General features: G+C 38.2%; 1 protein-coding gene across 1 annotated transcript in view; it reads left to right on the top strand.

The window, feature by feature from the left end:
- kif21b (kinesin family member 21B) overlaps positions 1-16,738 on the top strand; it is a 160,721-nt gene that overhangs the window by 118,149 nt on the left and 25,834 nt on the right. Inside the window, exons 16-21 of the mRNA XM_043716242.1 lie at positions 2,517-2,624; positions 8,081-8,149; positions 9,193-9,422; positions 11,410-11,563; positions 12,137-12,328; positions 15,437-15,538. Coding sequence (XP_043572177.1) covers positions 2,517-2,624; positions 8,081-8,149; positions 9,193-9,422; positions 11,410-11,563; positions 12,137-12,328; positions 15,437-15,538 — 855 coding nt within the window. The remainder of the gene's footprint in view (positions 1-2,516; positions 2,625-8,080; positions 8,150-9,192; positions 9,423-11,409; positions 11,564-12,136; positions 12,329-15,436; positions 15,539-16,738) is intronic.

Genomic DNA, 16,738 nt, shown 5'->3' with positions numbered 1-16,738 from the left:
AGAATGGCAGAGAATAACTAAAGATTTATTGGTAGGAAAAAATTGGAATATGAGAGGAAGCTAGCAGAAAACATAGAAATGGATAGCAAGAGTGCGATGATACTGGGCTTTTCAGAGAGATGTGTTCTGTCCTGTTTCTCATGCAGAGGGGTGCTGTCACCCTGCTGCAAAGGTAGCTGCTTCAGACACGGAGAGTAAATTGATTTGTTTTTTTAATTAGAAAGAAGGAACCTGAGTGTGCAAGGTCAGGGCTCAAACAGACCCAGGAAGGCTTTTAGAATTACTTTCAGTTAGTTGGTTGAAGCCTTCTGCTGGCAGTTCTGTGGTGTAGTGAAATCTTCGATAGTGAGGCTTCCTCTTAAAAATCAAAAGGAACAGATTGTTTGCTTCTTCTGGACTGGAGAGAAACAGCGCATAACAATCACTGCTTTTTTGCTGCATTGATATTTTTGCCAAAGGGCGTGTTTATGCAATGCTGCCTATATTGGAACTGTTGATGATTAGTGGTTAAATAATACATAGTTTTGTTCAGTATATCAACAGAGGTAAGGTTGTGCCAGTTCTTTTTTATTGTATTTTAACTCTGTTGTAAGAATAAGCTGTGTTTTAATTAAAGCCCAACGATGGACCAATTGAATCATATCTGGAATACAGCGCCTTAGAGTTTTTGTTTTAGATTAGATTACATACAGTGTGGAAACAGGCCCTTCGGCCCAACAAGTCCACACCGCCCCGCCGAAGCGCAACCCCAACGATGGACCAATTGAATCATATCTGGAATACAGCGCCTTAGAGTTTTCTTTAATTAAATATAAAAGTTAGGATCTAGGCTATCTCCTTGCAATACCTTGGGTGGGGCGGGGGAGGAAGTTTGCTCCATGACATGAATTCCTACAGGCATTTGAGCAAGCAAAGTGAGTACGGATCCTCTAGATGCTGAAATAATAAAGAAATGGTGGATGTAGTGAACAAATATTCTGCTTCTGTCTTCACTATAGAGGATACACAAATCTTCCTAGTAATAGCTATAAATTAGGAGGTGGAAGAGAGAGAGGGACTTGGTGAAATTACAATCACAAGATAAGGGGTAATAAGCAAATTGACGGAACTGTAGTTTGACCAGTGTCTGGGGCCAAATGGTCCCCTTCATAGGTCTTTAAAATAAAGGGTACTAATGAGATAGTAGATGTGTTGGTGTTAATTTTCCAAAATTCCCTAGATTCTAGAGAGGTTCCATCAGACTGGAAAATAACAAATATAACCCCTCTACTCAAGAAGAGAAGATGACAGGAAACTGGAGACCAATTAGCTTAGTGTCGATTGTACAGGTGTTAGAATCAGTCATTAAAGAGGTTATAGTTATGTGCTTGGAAAAACTCAAGGTAATCAGGAAGATGCAGTATGGCACCATCAAAGGAAAATCATGTTCCAGCAATTTATTGAAGAGCCTTGAATGAGGAAAATGCACTGTGGATGAAAGTGAGTAGGAGGTGAACTGCACTTGAATTTCCAGAAGGCGTTTGACAATGACTATTTGAGAAAATAAAAGCTCATGGTGTAGGGTTAGCACTTGAGCATAGATAGAGATTGGCTGGCAGAAAGGAACCCGTGTAAAAGGGTCTTTGCCTGATTCACATGATGTATTGAGTAAAGTCTGTCTCTGGGATCTGTGCTAGGGCTTCAAGATTTTGCAATTCACAGCAACAACTTGGATGAGAGGAGCAAAGGCATTCTAGCTAAATTTATGGACAACATTGATATTGCTAGGAAAGCTTGTGATGAAGAAAATGTAAGGATATTACAGATAGGAATAGTTGGGTTGAGTGAATGGGCAAGTATCGAGCATAAAATGGAACACGGTGAAGTTGTTCAATTTGGCAAGAAGAGAGAAATATCTAATTCATAAATAAATAAACGTATGCAATTCTTAAAGACAGATTTAGATAGATTGTTGTTTGGCAAGAGCATCAGAGATTATTGGGTCTAGAAGGTATTGTGGAATTTGAACACAAACAGATCAGCTATAATCTTGAATGAGTTCCTGATGAAGGGCTCCTGCCCGAAAGGCTGATTTTTCTACTCTTTGGATGCTGCCTGACCTGCTGTGCATTTCCAGCACCACTCTAATCTTGACTATAATCTTGAATAGTCAAGGAGCTGAATAGTCTACCTCTGCTCCTAATTCATATGCTCCTTATTGCTGGCTTATTTTAATTCCTAATTGTTGTAACTGTGATATTTTGCTGGTCACAGATGTAATAGTCCGAAGCATGCAGCTAATGTTTATTTTCGAAACAACATTATCTCAGGTAGAAAACAAAATAGTTAGAATTTTTTTCACATCTCACTTGATATTGATCAGGAAGTTTACCAGCATTCAATTATTTCTGAAAATGTATTCCTATTACCTCTGTACAAAACATTTTGCTTTCTGTTACCAATATTTTATGCAATAAGAATATCAGTCCTCAGTGTGCAATAATTTAATTATTTTTCCTGTAATTTGGTTTTGTTAGGTAACACTCATGAAACAGATGAGGGAGGATCAGCAGCGAATGAGAATGATTGAAAGCAAGAGAAACCGTGAGATTGCACAATTGAAAAAGGAACAGAGGCGACAAGAAGTAAGTACTAATGAAAGGGTCATAATCATCAGTAAAGTTGAGGACTGGCAACAACATTCACATTGAAGGCAAATGATACAGAAGAAAGATATTCACAAATCTAATTTCAAATGTAAGCTGGTAACCAAAATTCAACCTGTACAGTTTGGAGAGAAGTTGGGTAAGGAAAGGATTCCTCATCAATGATTGCTTAATAAGGTAGCCTAAAATGTTACAGTTCAGTCTTGCCAGGCTGAGGAGAAGTTTCTACCTCTGCTACTTTAAAAAAAGTGGGCGGCATGGTGGCACAATGGTTAGCACTGTTGCCTCACAGCGCCAGAGATCCGGGTTCAATTCCCGCCTCAGGCGACTGACTGTGTGGAGTTTGCACATTCTCCCCGTGTCTGCGTGGGTTTCCTCTCGGGTGCTCCGATTTCCTCCCACAGTCCAAAGATGTGCAGGTCAGGTGAATTGGCCATGCTAAATTGCCCCTAGTGTTAGGTATAGGGGTAAATGTAGGGGTATGGGTGGGTTGCGCTTCGGCGGGTCGGTGTGGACTTGTTGGGCCGAAGGGCCTGTTTCCATACTGTAATGTAATCTAATCTAATCTAAATAGGATTGAAAAGGATTTATTGGCTAATGGACTGTTCTGTGTTTAAAAATTACCCAAGCTTGATACTCTATGATTCCCTCCTTAAACGTCTCTTCCTTTCTCTCTTCCTCTATCCTCAGGAGAGGTAACAGCTCTTATTACTGGACTCCTATTCCAGAGACTCTGGTAATGTTCCACAGATGGTGGAATTTGAATTTGATAAAAACAATTCAGAAGTAAGAGTCTCAAGATGACCACAAATCTATTGTCGATCATTGGGGAAAATCTCATGGGGTTCACAAATGTCCTTTTAGGGAGGGAAACTTCCATCTTTACCTGGTCCGTCCTAATGTGACTCCAGACCCACAGCATTGTGGTTAACTCTTAACATTAAATGCTGGCCATGCCTGTGATGCCCTCATCCTGGAATGAATAATTTTAAAAATGCTCTTTTAAACTTACTTCTTTTAGACTAGCTAAGTGTTTAGTCACCAGTCACATTGCCATATCCAATTGGTAGAAAGTGAGGACTGCAGATGCTGGAGATCAGAGTTGAAGAGTGTGGTGCTGGAAAAGCACAGCAGGTCAGGAGCATCTGAGGAGGAGGAGGGTCAATGTTTTGAGCATAAGCTCTTCATTAGGAATATCCAGTTGGTGTCAAATTTTGTTTGAGACATCGAGGGAAATTTTTTCAAGTGAAAGGCTATTACAGTCCTGGAACAGACAACCAAATTTATGTTACAATCCAGCGAGGGACTAGTAACTTCATTTAAAGTAGGTGAAATGTGAATTTCAAGGGATTCAGAGCATAAAGACACAAGTTTCAAAGTTTTGAACAAACAGCAATAAATATTTTTGTACAATGTTAGAACAGTAATATAACCTACTATAAATGTATGACTTTTATTCTAACACACTATATTTAACACATATTAATTCTGATAATAATCTGTGATTGAATATCCCACAGTACACATCGAAATGCAAATGCAGTTAAAACAGATGCAATGGATTTCTGAGCAAAATTCCCAAATTATTAGTCACACGGTGTATCACCAAACTTCACCACAAGAGATTATAGTTCTTCACTTCTGCAAATCTGGCCTTGAAACTCCCATTCACGAGCCACATCTGTTTTTGGATCAACACTCCCTTGGATTCTGGAAATTCCACACCTGCACTTACTCAGTCACACCTTCAGCTTTTCACTGACAGCTAGCTTCACCAAGTTAGAAATACTACTTTGTTTTTTTTTTATTGAAATTCAATCTTTCATTGTTGCATCAAGAATGTTGCATATGGGCTTTTCAACCCTCACTCTTGGCTGTACTGAGTTATTAATGGCAGACAACATCTTCTGACCCCCCACAGTAAGTATTGATATTAAAAGATTGGGTTAAATTTGTTTAAGGCCACTTGACGCTGATAGTGGATATCCAAAGTGCCTACTCTGTACATGTGTAACAAGATCAGATCTGTAACACATGGGCAGATTTAAATGTTTACCACCAGGTCGAGTAGGAGATTGATGGAAAAGAAGTTGACCAAAATAATAAGTGAAGGCTAACTTGTCAACATTGAGGAACATAGAATGTAGTAGCAGGAATAGGCCATTTAAACCTTCGATCCAGTAAGGCAAAGAAAATCACCAGCAGAGATTTGCTGCTTTTTAAATAAAGTTTTGATATTCTCCCACTGCTAGTTCCCTGGCAGGACTATAGCAATGCTAGTCTGTTACTCAGTCAGACATGGTACATGACAAGGAAGAGTCCCACTTCTAACCCTGATTTTTCTACTCAACAATGGCTACAAAATATTAATTTGGAGCAGCAAGAAAAACTCTTCAGATTAAGTAGATCATCAACTAAAATAAAAAAAGACATTGTTACCAATCCGAGTAAGTAACCTGATTGAAAAAAATGAAAATGATAGATAACTAGAATACTGTAGAAATTACAGTCATAATCAAACAAGAATACACCAACATCATGATAATTTGAAACACAGGGACCGTCCATAAATTTGTATTGAGCAGAGCTGTGAGATAGGTAAGGAAGATCCTATGTGACCTGTTTGGCTAAAATGTTCTTTATGTCAAAACACAATGAACCAAAAACACCTTAAAATGACCTGACTATGTACATTAAAAGGCTTTGAAAATGATTTGCCTTTGGAAAAACTTAGTAGTCTTTTTTCTGCTTAATGCTTTTTGTGGACGGCACGGTGGCACAGTGGTTAGCACTGCTGCCTCACAGCGCCAGAGACCCGGGTTCAATTCCCAACTCAGGCGACTGACTGTGTGGAGTTTGCACATTCTCCCCGTGTCTGCGTGGGTTTCCTCCGGGTGCTCCGGTTTCCTCCCACAGTCCAAAGATGTGCAGGCCAGGTGCATTGGCCATGTTAAATTGCCCGTAGTGTTAGGTAAAGGGGTAAATGTAGGGGAATAGGTGGGTTACGCTTCGGCGGGTCGGTGTGGACTTGTTGGGCCGAAGGGCCTGTTTCCACACTGTAAGTAATCTAAAAAATGTACTGCTTTGAGCAGTACTATGTTGTCAATGCAGTCAACATGTTTTCCATGTTTACATCTCTAGAAATAGTGGATGTATTGGTGGTCACCTTCTGGGATTCTATAGTTTCTGGGAGAGGCCCTACAGATTGGAGGGTAGCTAATGTCACTCCATTATTCAAAAAGGGAGGTAGAGAGAAATCAGGGAATGAGAGACCAGTAAGCCTAACGTCAGCAGTGGGGTAGATTCTTGAATTCAAGAGCTTTATAGCGGAGCATTTAGAAAGCAGTGGCAGGCGCAGACAGAGTCAGCATGGATTTATGATGGAGAAGTCATGCTTAACAAATCTGTTGGGATTCTATGAAGATTTAACCAGTAGAGTTGACAAGGGGGAGCCAGTCAACATGGTATATTTCAGAAAGCATTTGACAAAGCCCCACATAAGACATTATTGTACAAGATTAAAGCGCTTGGGATTGGGGGAAGTATATTGCGATGGATAAAAAACTGATTGGTAGCGAAGAAAAAAAGAGTAAGAATTAATGGGTCCTTTTCAAATTGGTAGGCAGTAACTATTGGGGTGCCACAGGGATCAGTGCTGGGACCCCAGCTTTTCCCCATATATATATTAATGATTTGGTTGAGGGAACAAAGTGTAACATCTCAAAGTTTGCAGATGATACCAAGTTGAGTTGGAGAGTGAACAGTGATGAGGATGCAGAGATCCTTCAGCATGACCTAGACAGGTTGGGTGAATGGGCAAATCAATGGCAGATGCAGTATAATTTGGATAAATGTGAGATTATTCATTTTGGAAGCAAAACCAAGAAGTCAGATTACTACCTGGATGGCTATAAATTGCTAGAGGGGAGTGTGCAGCAGGACCTGGGTGTCCTTGTGCACCAATCGCTGAAGGTAAGCGTGCAGGTGCAGCAGGCAGTAAAGAAGGCAAATGGTATGTTGGCTTTCATTGGGAGAGGGTTAGAATACAGGAGCATGGATGTGTGGTTGCAGTTGTAGAGGGCCTTGGTGAGGCCACACCTAGAATATTGTGTGCAGTTTTGGTCTCCTTTTCTGAGGAACGATACTCTTGCTCTCTCTTGAGTGCAGCAAAGGTTTACCAGGCTGGCTCTGGTGATGGCAGGACTGACTTATGAGGAGAGATTGACTAGTTAGGATTGTTTTCACTGGAGCTCAGACAAATGAGGGGGGATCTTATTGAGACTTCTAAAATTCCAACTGGACTATTCAAGGTAGATGCATGGAGAATACTTCTGATGGTGGGTGCATCCAGAACCAAGCGTCACAGTCTGAGGATTCAGGGTGGACCATTTAGGAAAGAGATGAGTAGACATTTCTTCACCCAAAAATTGGTGGGCCTGTGGAATCCATTACCACAGGAAGTAGTTGATGCCAAAACATTGAATATATTCAAGGGGTGGCAAGATATAGCACTTGGGGTGAATGGGATCAAAGTATATGGGGAGAAAGCAGGATTAGGCTACTGAGTTGGATGATCAGCCATGATCGTGCTGAATGGTAGAGAAGGTTCGAAGGACCAAATGGCCTCCACCTACTCCTATCGTCAACGTTTCTAAGCTGCGGTTGAATTCTTGGAGCATTTTTATCCCTTTGCAATTTCTGCTAGGGAAACAGGCTTGTGAAAAGACAGATATTCGTTGGTCCACCAGCATGATTGCTTCCTTGTTCTTCCGCTTTACTGATCCATGCCTCAGAAATGCTGGAGGTCATTCAGCCTCATATTGTGTCAGTAACACCTTGACATGAGCAAAGATTTCTATCACAAAATGCAACAGCTTTTCTTCCCATCCATGGTTTGCTCAGACAGTAGCAGTAACACACCACTACACATTTTGTCTTTAAGCAATTAATGTGCAATTTAGTAAGAGATGGTATGATAGTTCAGTTTCATCCACATTAAAAATATCACTCCATGCATATTCATTCAGCATGTGGGCAAGACCATTTTGCAATCATTGTTGCAGTCTTAGCTTTGATTTTGTGCTTCAGAGCTGCTTTACTCCATTCTGGTGGAGTATGACAAGCGTGAACAAGTTTGGATAATCTAAACTTACATGTCCAAAACTTTGGTTTATCATGGGCATCCTTCAGTGGGATTTCCTATTCTGCTAGCATGAGTCAGTGACAACTTCACAACTGAACTTACAGGTGAACCATTATTTACTCATCGTGATTTGGCTGTACGTGGATCCCAATTGTCTGGATTCAGATTGACATTGGAATGTGAAGATCAGATGATGCAGTTTACCAGTTTTTACCTGCTGCTGAGTGTGTTTTTTAGTTAGTTCCAATGGTTTTTAACTGAGTTGGTCTGCTTTTATCATTTTTCATTTCAGTATCAAATTAGAGCCCTGGAGTCTCAGAAACGGCAACAAGAAATCGTCCTACGCAGAAAAACACAAGAGGTGTGCATTTGCTATTAAAAATCCAGATTCTAATTCCTAACTTAGTGCATTTTACATTGCTGTTTGCTTGCTCTATGCCACTGCAAAGCAGAAGCTCATGTATTCTATTCTGTTTCTTGCATTATTAATTTACTTTGTTAGCCTCTTTAGTTTTTTTTGTCATTTATATAGCATTGTGATTAGTACATTTAGGGCTTTGTTAGAAACATTTTTATAATATCACATCCTCGTAAGTTCTTAAAATTATTCTTAAATTGAAGATCTTAATTCAAACAAAATTAAGAACTCAGAAAATAGCAGGTAAATACGTTTATGTTTGTATAATAATCAGACAGGCTATAAAGCTTAACATTGGAAGGAGGTAGAACAACTCAACACTGTTCAAGCACGAAGACAGCCACAGAATCCTTATTAATCTCTGTGTAGTCCTGTTGCGCAAATTTGTTGACTTAATCCCAAGTATCTGTGAGAAAGAATTCCACCAGTTTTTCTATCTTACCAAAAGATTGCGGTAACTTAATTAGTATTTATAAAAATTATGCTAATCTGCCATAAAATAGTTTTCCTTTTATATAACTATAATTCCCAAAAGCTGAGGACCTTGAAACTGAAGTTTACACAGAAAGATTCAATTTCAGACCTTGGCTGGCAAACTGTAAGAAGGGAAAGAAAATGTTTACTTGTATACAAAAGTAATTTACAAGTTTACTAGGATTTTATGGTAGAAATAAATTAATTCATTGCTGTATTCTTTCCCAAGTTTTGGGTTCCTTATGCCATGGGCCTCAGTTGACTATACCTCCCGAGGCAGGGGTTTTGAGAAATCTAAATAAGTTACACTGGCAGTGGTAATGTTAATCAGATGATTTTACAGTTACATGAATTTTAATATGTGTATCAGTGATGGATAGTTACCTTTTAAAAATAAAATTCTTCAAGTAGGAAGCATTAGTGATGAAATCGTCTCATTTAAAAGAGAATATCTATAATTTGCCGCATCTTGCATCATTTCAGCAGTTATTCTTTTCTTTTGTTGTGCTTAGGTTAGTGCTCTACGTAGATTAGCCAAACCAATGTCCAACCGAGTCGCGGGTCGTGTAAGCCGGAAGCAGAATGTCCTGGACTCTGGAACAGAACTTTCAGCCAGTACCACGTCTTCAGAACCAGAATCTGCCTCAAAATCTGTCTCCAATATTGTTAAACAGTGGAACAGAAAGTTAAATGCAGCCTGGAACGAGACAGTTTCCGCAGTGAATGGAACAAGGGCAGCAAGGTAAACATGTAATCCGTAACATGTCATAAAGTGAAAACTGAATCAATATTAATGAATTCCTGTCAATGGAAGAGCTATTTTGGTATAATGAAACTGTTGCAGACTGTTGCTCATTGTTTCACAAAAGAGGATGTGGAAAGCATCTCATAATAGTGACGGGAGTCATTCTTACTTTCAGTCCTATTGTGAAGCTGACCTCTTTAAATGTTTGCTGGCAAAGGAAGTGATCAGAAGATAAACAACATAAAATCATAAAGCATGTTTTCTTCAAAATTTAAGCCCAAAAAGTTGGTTGAATACATTAATTGGCTTTACATGGCATCAGAATTTTATATTCAGAACATAAATATGCAAATCAATTTTATAATTGGGGGCAGGGTTTGAATTTTGTGTATAAATCCTGTTTGTGGAAGGATTTTTGTAAAAATGAACTGTCATTTCTGAAGATAGGTAGGTAATGTGATTTGGCAAAAGTTGTTGAAAAAGCTGTGCATCTGTAATTGATTTTAAAAATGCAGGATGAGTAGTTTTGTTTCTATTTATGAGAAAGAATTTACTTTCATCAGTTGGTATAAATAAGTTCTTCTGCATGATTCCTGATGTCTCCCTTTCAATTTTAAAGTTCTCTGTTCTTGTTTTTACACTAAATATGATTGAGCACTGGGATTAGATTTAATTTTTTCCCCACCATTTACTTCCATAACACCATAACAAACAGGAGCAGAAATAGATTGTTCAGCTTATCAAAACTGCTACACTATTCAATGAGATCCTGGTTGATCTAATAATCCCTAACTTTACTTTCTTATCTTCTCTCCATAATCCTTGCTTCTCTTAGTAATGAAAAAAATGTGTCCGTCTCAGCCTTGAATATCTACTCTCAATTTCCAATCGGTGAACCAATTCTTTATCCAAGGTGCTATGATTCCAGCTAATATTACCAGACAAGTAAATTCCCAGATATGAATTCAATATGATAGATCATGCGTTTATCTGTTTTGGTTTTAACAATATGGTCTCACGTTGGAACGTAAGCATTGAATGCAACTATTTTTTTCTTTATCAATAAAGCAGAAGTTTCTAAACAATAAAAGATTAAAAAGTACAATAAACCAACCTATTTACTTAAAATAAAATTTCAAAGATTTTTAAGCACACAGAATATGTACAATCTCAAAGCACAACTTTATAAATTGAAAACAAACAAAACAACTTTTGGAAAATACCCAAAACAGAGCTTGTGTAATACACCAGAGTTCCTATGTTTATCACTGCAATAGGATTAGTTCACTTGTGACTTCAGCAATTATAATGGAGCTACAGATAGCTTCTTCCTGGTGCTATCATACACTTCAAATGTACTCAACTTTAACTAACCTCTTCAGAGATTTATTACAACTTTTATGATGGATGAACACTATCGCTTCACTCTTAGATAACCTGGAAAGCTGTATATCATTCCCTTTTTAAGAGCATTGCTCTATACAGTCATTCTATTTCAAGAATTTCACAGGACTTCTCCAAATTTACAGTAAAACTTTAAAAAAAACTCACTCTGTAAACTACGGAAGTTTCCTTTAAGTTTGAAATAATGTTCATTTTCTTTCTGGCCTTTGTTCCGTAGAAGACTTAACCTTCATTTCCTTTCATGCATTAAGAAAAAATATTCTATCGATGTGAGCCTTCATGATAGAACACTAGGTACAGGCTGGATCAAGGGAATACACATGAAAGGGAGATAAAGTCTTTGAAGTGGGCAGCACAGAATTCAGCTACATCAGTTTGACTCTCAGTAAATCATATTTTGTTAAACCTTATGTTTATTGATGACACGAGTTGCTATTACACTTTGCAATATAAGAAAATGTATTTCATTAACGTGAGAATATTACATGATCCCTCTATCCACAACACCAACTAATAACATAAACAATGTATATCCTTTTAGTGTTTGTACTGAAGTTTTTTTTTGTTGACTATTTTTCAGCAGAAAGGTCAAGTATCAGAAAAAGGGAGTTGGTGAGGGCTTCTCGAAGACAGCCCGGCTAAAGTGGCAGGCACTGGAGTGTAGAATATCTGACATTGTGATGCAGAGGATGACTATTTCCAACTTGGAAGCGGATATGAATCGCCTGCTTGGGGTATTCAGATTCAGTCATTATACAAGTCATTATGTGCAACGTTACTTTCCAAAGCACTCTTTTCCATCTTTTGAGGGAGCCCAGAACTAGAGAACATAGGTTTAAGGTGAGAGGGGAAAGATATAAAAGGGACCAAATGGCAACTTTTTCACACAGAGGGTGATGTGTGTATGGAATGAGCTGCTAGAGGAAGTGGTGGAGGCTGGTACAATTACAGCATTTAAAAGGCATCTGAATGGGTATGTGAATAGAAAGGGTTTAGTGGGATATGGATCAAGTGCTGGCAAATGGGACTAGATTAGGTTAGGATATCTGGTCAGCATGGACAAATTAGATGGAAGGGTCTGTTTCCGTGCTATACATCTCGATGACTCTACAACTCTGTGACTTGTGCACACAAGAGCCATAATGTGTTCCCTGCTACTTTAAATAGTGAGAAGCCTGTTCAGCTCAGCCTTTATCAAGTTCCTTCCAAATCAAATTTGAAAATTTGATTCTTTGTTCTATGAACTCACTGTTCTTGTCTTGCATTTCATCTTTTTAAAGCGTTTATATCTACTATTCCTTTTACAGAAACGAGAGGAATTAAATAGCCTGCATGAAATGCTGCTTGGGAAAAGGGAACGGATTCTAAAGGAAAATCCAGAAGATAAGTCCATTCAGGAAATAAATGAGGAAATCGAAGCTTTAAATGCGAATATTGACTATATTAATGACAGCATTTTTGAATGCCAGGCTACCATAATGCAGATAGAGGAGACCAAGGTAATCAAGTTAACATATTGAATAGTGGAGAGAATATTTAATGTTTGGTTTGGTATCTGAAACTGCTATCTGTATTGAAGATAAATTTGAATAAAGAGGATCACAACTAAAAATCTAAGACAATCAAACATTCTGTAAACACTCAACAACTTGATCAGTGTTAATGGAGTGAACAGGCAAGTTAATGTTTCAGGAGTAATCCTTCATCTGAGCTAGAAATTATAATGATGAGTAACAATTAAAGAAGAAACAGATGAAAGAGGAGACAAGGAATGAGAAACATATGCGAGAGAAGGCTGCATACAATGATCCGTCATCTTTTAAAGAGAATCGAGAATTTGGTTGCTAAAGTGATATTAACATGAGACAGTGTTGCAGGGAAAAACATAAATATAGAAATTAGGCAAACAACAATTATTTTATGGCATCTTTTAATATAATGAAACATCCCAAAGTGCTTTATAGGTGGCTTTATGAAATGAAGTATGATACAGAACTACATAAGTAGTATTAGGTGTCAAGTGACCAAAAGCTTGGTCAAAGAGGTGTGTTTTAAGATCTGACTGAAATAAGGAAAGTGAGGTGGCTATCGTGAAGTGTATGGAGGGAGCTTTAAAGTTTGGGATCTGACAACTGAGGATATAGCTCCAGTGGTGGACCAACTTTATCTTTGAATGTACGAGAGGCAGAATTAGGAGAGGAAAGATATCTGAGGCTTGTGGGATTGCAAGAGATTTGGAGGGAGAGTGCTGAGGAAGAATTTGAAAATCAAGAAATTGTTTTGGGCTCTGTTTGGGTCAGGGAGCACAGGGGTGGCAGGGACTTGGAACTTGATGCAGTTAAAGTCATGGGTTTTAAATGACTTCAAATCTATGGAAGGTAGATTGTGGGAGATCAGCCAGAGGGAAACAAAAAAAATGGAAAAGTGTTTTAACAGGAGATTACCTGAAATGAGACAAAGTCCAGTGATGTCATGGAGGTGGAAATAGACAGTAGTAGTGATGGTTAAAATAAGTCAGAAGCTCATCTCAGAACAAAATGCAATACCAAGATGATGAAGAGACTGACTTAGTCTCAGACTGTTACCAGTGAGGTCAGTGTTCTTTTATGGAATATGGCTGTCACTGGTCAGACCAGCACTTCTTTCCTCATTCATAATTGCTTTTACAATGAGTGGCTTGCTAGGATATGCAGAATGTAGAGGTAAACCTCAGGAAGAAGGGTTGATTTCCTTCCCCAAAGGGCATTTGTTGCCAGGATAGCTATTATGGTCGCCATTACACAGACCAGCTTTCAATTCCAGAGCTATTCAGTGAATTTTTAATTCCAACAGGTGACATGGCTTTAATATGGGCTTCTGAATTGACGAGTCTTGTGCCTTTTTTCACTATACCACCATCTGTCCAGCAATATGGACAAGCAGTCTGATAATTTAGAAAGAATGGAGAGTCAGAGAGATGGTAGTGAGGTAGAGTTAGTCTCATAAATGTACATGTAAAAACAAGCATTGTGCCTTTAGGTGATATCACCAAGGGGCAGCATGGGGCCAAGATGCAAGGGCATCAGAGAAATGGTGCGGAACAGGAGAAGGAGTATTGCACACAAATTTCTGGCAACTGTTCAAGAATTTGTGATTAACTGAGGCAATGGGAGTAAACAGGACTTAAATGGCAACGAGAAGTTGTCTAAATAAAAGTGGGTCCAGCTCAGTCAAATGTGGGATAGTACATCTATTTTACTGCTCCATGGATGCTGCCTGAACTGCTGTGCTCTTCCAGCACCACTAATCCAGAATCTGGTTTCCAGCATCTGCAGTCATTGTTTTTACCATCTGTTTGAATAGTCTAAACTAAAATGTGATGCCTTTCTTTTTAAACCATATGAAAGAGAGCTAGGCATGACACAATATCATTTTGAATAGATTCATTAAAAGCTTGCACTAACGGTTTCACCTTTTTCAATATTTCATGGTTAAGCTGAAAGAAGAGGACGAGGAAGTACAAACTTGTGTTGTCTCATGGTAGAAATTAAATCCTGAATTAATTGCAAGTTCCAAATGGCCTATTGTTATTCCATTAAGTCTGTGTGCTTCACAGAGAGCGCATTATTGAAGAGTAATCATTAAACTCAGAAAATTTGAAAGAACATTAACCTTAAAGAAACTATTTTAGGATTGACCATGAATGACCAGGAATGAGGAACAGCAGCTGATAGTTGCAGCTCTGGAAATCCCTTTACTTTTAAACTGGATGCTAAAAATTCTAACATAACCCAAATCAATGCTGCAGAGTTTATTGACTTCTGTCAATTATTTTATGGTAAGTAGTAATAACAGAGAGAAGAATAACAAGACTTGTATCTACAGGGTTCGCCTTCTGTAACTTCAGAACATCCTAAAGTATTTTACAGCCAGTGATATAATATTGAAGTTCTGTTGCTGTTGTAATGTAGGAATCTCCAGATTGTTGGTAACTGAGGTGGAATAGAAAGTAACAATAGTTAGTTAACTGAAGTGGAATTTGATACTGTTCATGTGTCCAAAAATATGTGGTTGCTTGTTGTGCATATTTCCATGATTTTGAGTGGGAGCAATCCAAATTAGGAGAATAATACAACCTGTGTAAGAGGCAGAAATGAAAGTCGCAGATTGATGTAAATGCTCGCTAGTCTTCCAATTTCTTGCAGCCACTCTATAGTGAAATGACCATCATAGTGACTAGCAATTATACCATCTAACTGCCAGTCTGCTCCAAATGAAAAGCATTGTCACTTTCTCAAGGGTATCTAAGGATGACAAATAATTCTACTCTAGCCAAAGACACCACGTTCCAAGAACTTTTTTTAAAGGCTACTGCAGCAGGAACTGTGGTCTGGACCTGAATTTAAAAATGCTTAAATGCATTGTCTCTTCAGTGTCATCACCAATAGCCATTAGTTGTAACCTGTTCAGAGACATTGTGACACACCTCCGGGGCAGGTAGACATTGAACTCTGGTCTTCTGACCCAGAGGTAGGGACTCTACCGCTGACTCATAAGACCCTCTTCAATCTTCAGCAAGGCAAGATCCATTTGTTTAACTTTGATTTCTTTCTGACTGTTACTTGCAGGATGAAATTAATTCAACAGACACATCTGTTGTCATTAGCTCATGTTCCTTGGCTGAAGCGCGCCATCTACTGGATCACTTCCTTAAAATGTCTATTGACAAGGTAACAGATTGACCTCTCTCCTCCTTGCTCTAAGTAATTGAGATACCCTGATTAAGTGACTTCTACTGGTCAGTCATAAAAAGTATTTGTGTTGTAAATAATTAATTTCCGTACTTCATACCATTCCTGATCTGATGCATTTTTGTGAAACCAGTCAGCATTACACCTGGATAGATCTTTAATTCAACTAGTTCCACACTATTGGTAAAGGACTGAACCAGATTTGTTGCCTTTATTTCCAGAAAGTCATCTGTGTTAAACTGAAAAGTAAATATTGTGGGATATAGACTTTTGACGGAGTCGGAAAGAGAAAGGGCCCAGAATAATAGAGATTCAGACTTTGTGTTGGGTCTAGATAAATTACTATGCTCCCAAAAGGTTAAGTTTAAGAGTATGTGCATATGTTTTGTTCTATGGGACACCTGGATCTAATATACATGTAGGTGACACATTGAAAATCATCTGGTATCTGACCCTTTCTCAAATTGATGTTTGTAACAGATGGAAGTAAATGGGGGAGAAAAATGAATATTGTATGTATGAAAAATTCAACAGACTTTTCAGTAGCCTTTAATGTCAGTTGTTGAAAGAATTAATTCCCCAAAGTAGAATTTTTTATCATTTTAAAAAAAAGTAATATTTCCTCTTGACAGTAAGTAGGTTATGAATAAATGCAGTTTGAAGACTGGGAGAAGGATTTCATACTGCAAGCAGTTCCTATATTGACAGAACTCGATTAGGCAACCTCAATATGGAGCAGTGCTGTACAAGACTGACTAGCTAGGATTTTATGGGCATACAATGCTTAATATATTTATTGGAGGTAGAAGATTAAGGGCACTAGGCCTGTAATTTTTCAATGATGTTCATTGCTACATTTCAGGAGCGTCCTCATATAAAGTTTCCTTTAACATTGATTACTAATTCATTAGATAGCTCACTTTTTAAATTCATTGGATTCATTTGATTAAAAAGATAAACCACCAATAAACGACATAATTCCTGAAATTTGGCTAAAATTCAAGTTGAAATTTTCATTTTATACTGATGTAACAGTTTAGTAACTTTAATACAGGAAACCATCCTCAGCATTATTTGTAGATAGGGGCTGACAAAATAACAGATTAGAATGTCATCCACATGTGAGAGATTCAGTTGTTTAAGTAAAAGGTTAAAACCTTTACATTCTATTGTTTTATA

The sequence above is a fragment of the Chiloscyllium plagiosum genome, chromosome 26, assembly GCF_004010195.1.
Source record: "Chiloscyllium plagiosum isolate BGI_BamShark_2017 chromosome 26, ASM401019v2, whole genome shotgun sequence".
Lineage (NCBI taxonomy): Eukaryota > Metazoa > Chordata > Chondrichthyes > Orectolobiformes > Hemiscylliidae > Chiloscyllium > Chiloscyllium plagiosum.
The sequence above is the reverse complement of the archived record's forward strand: the minus strand, read 5'-3'. Positions and strand labels throughout refer to the sequence as shown.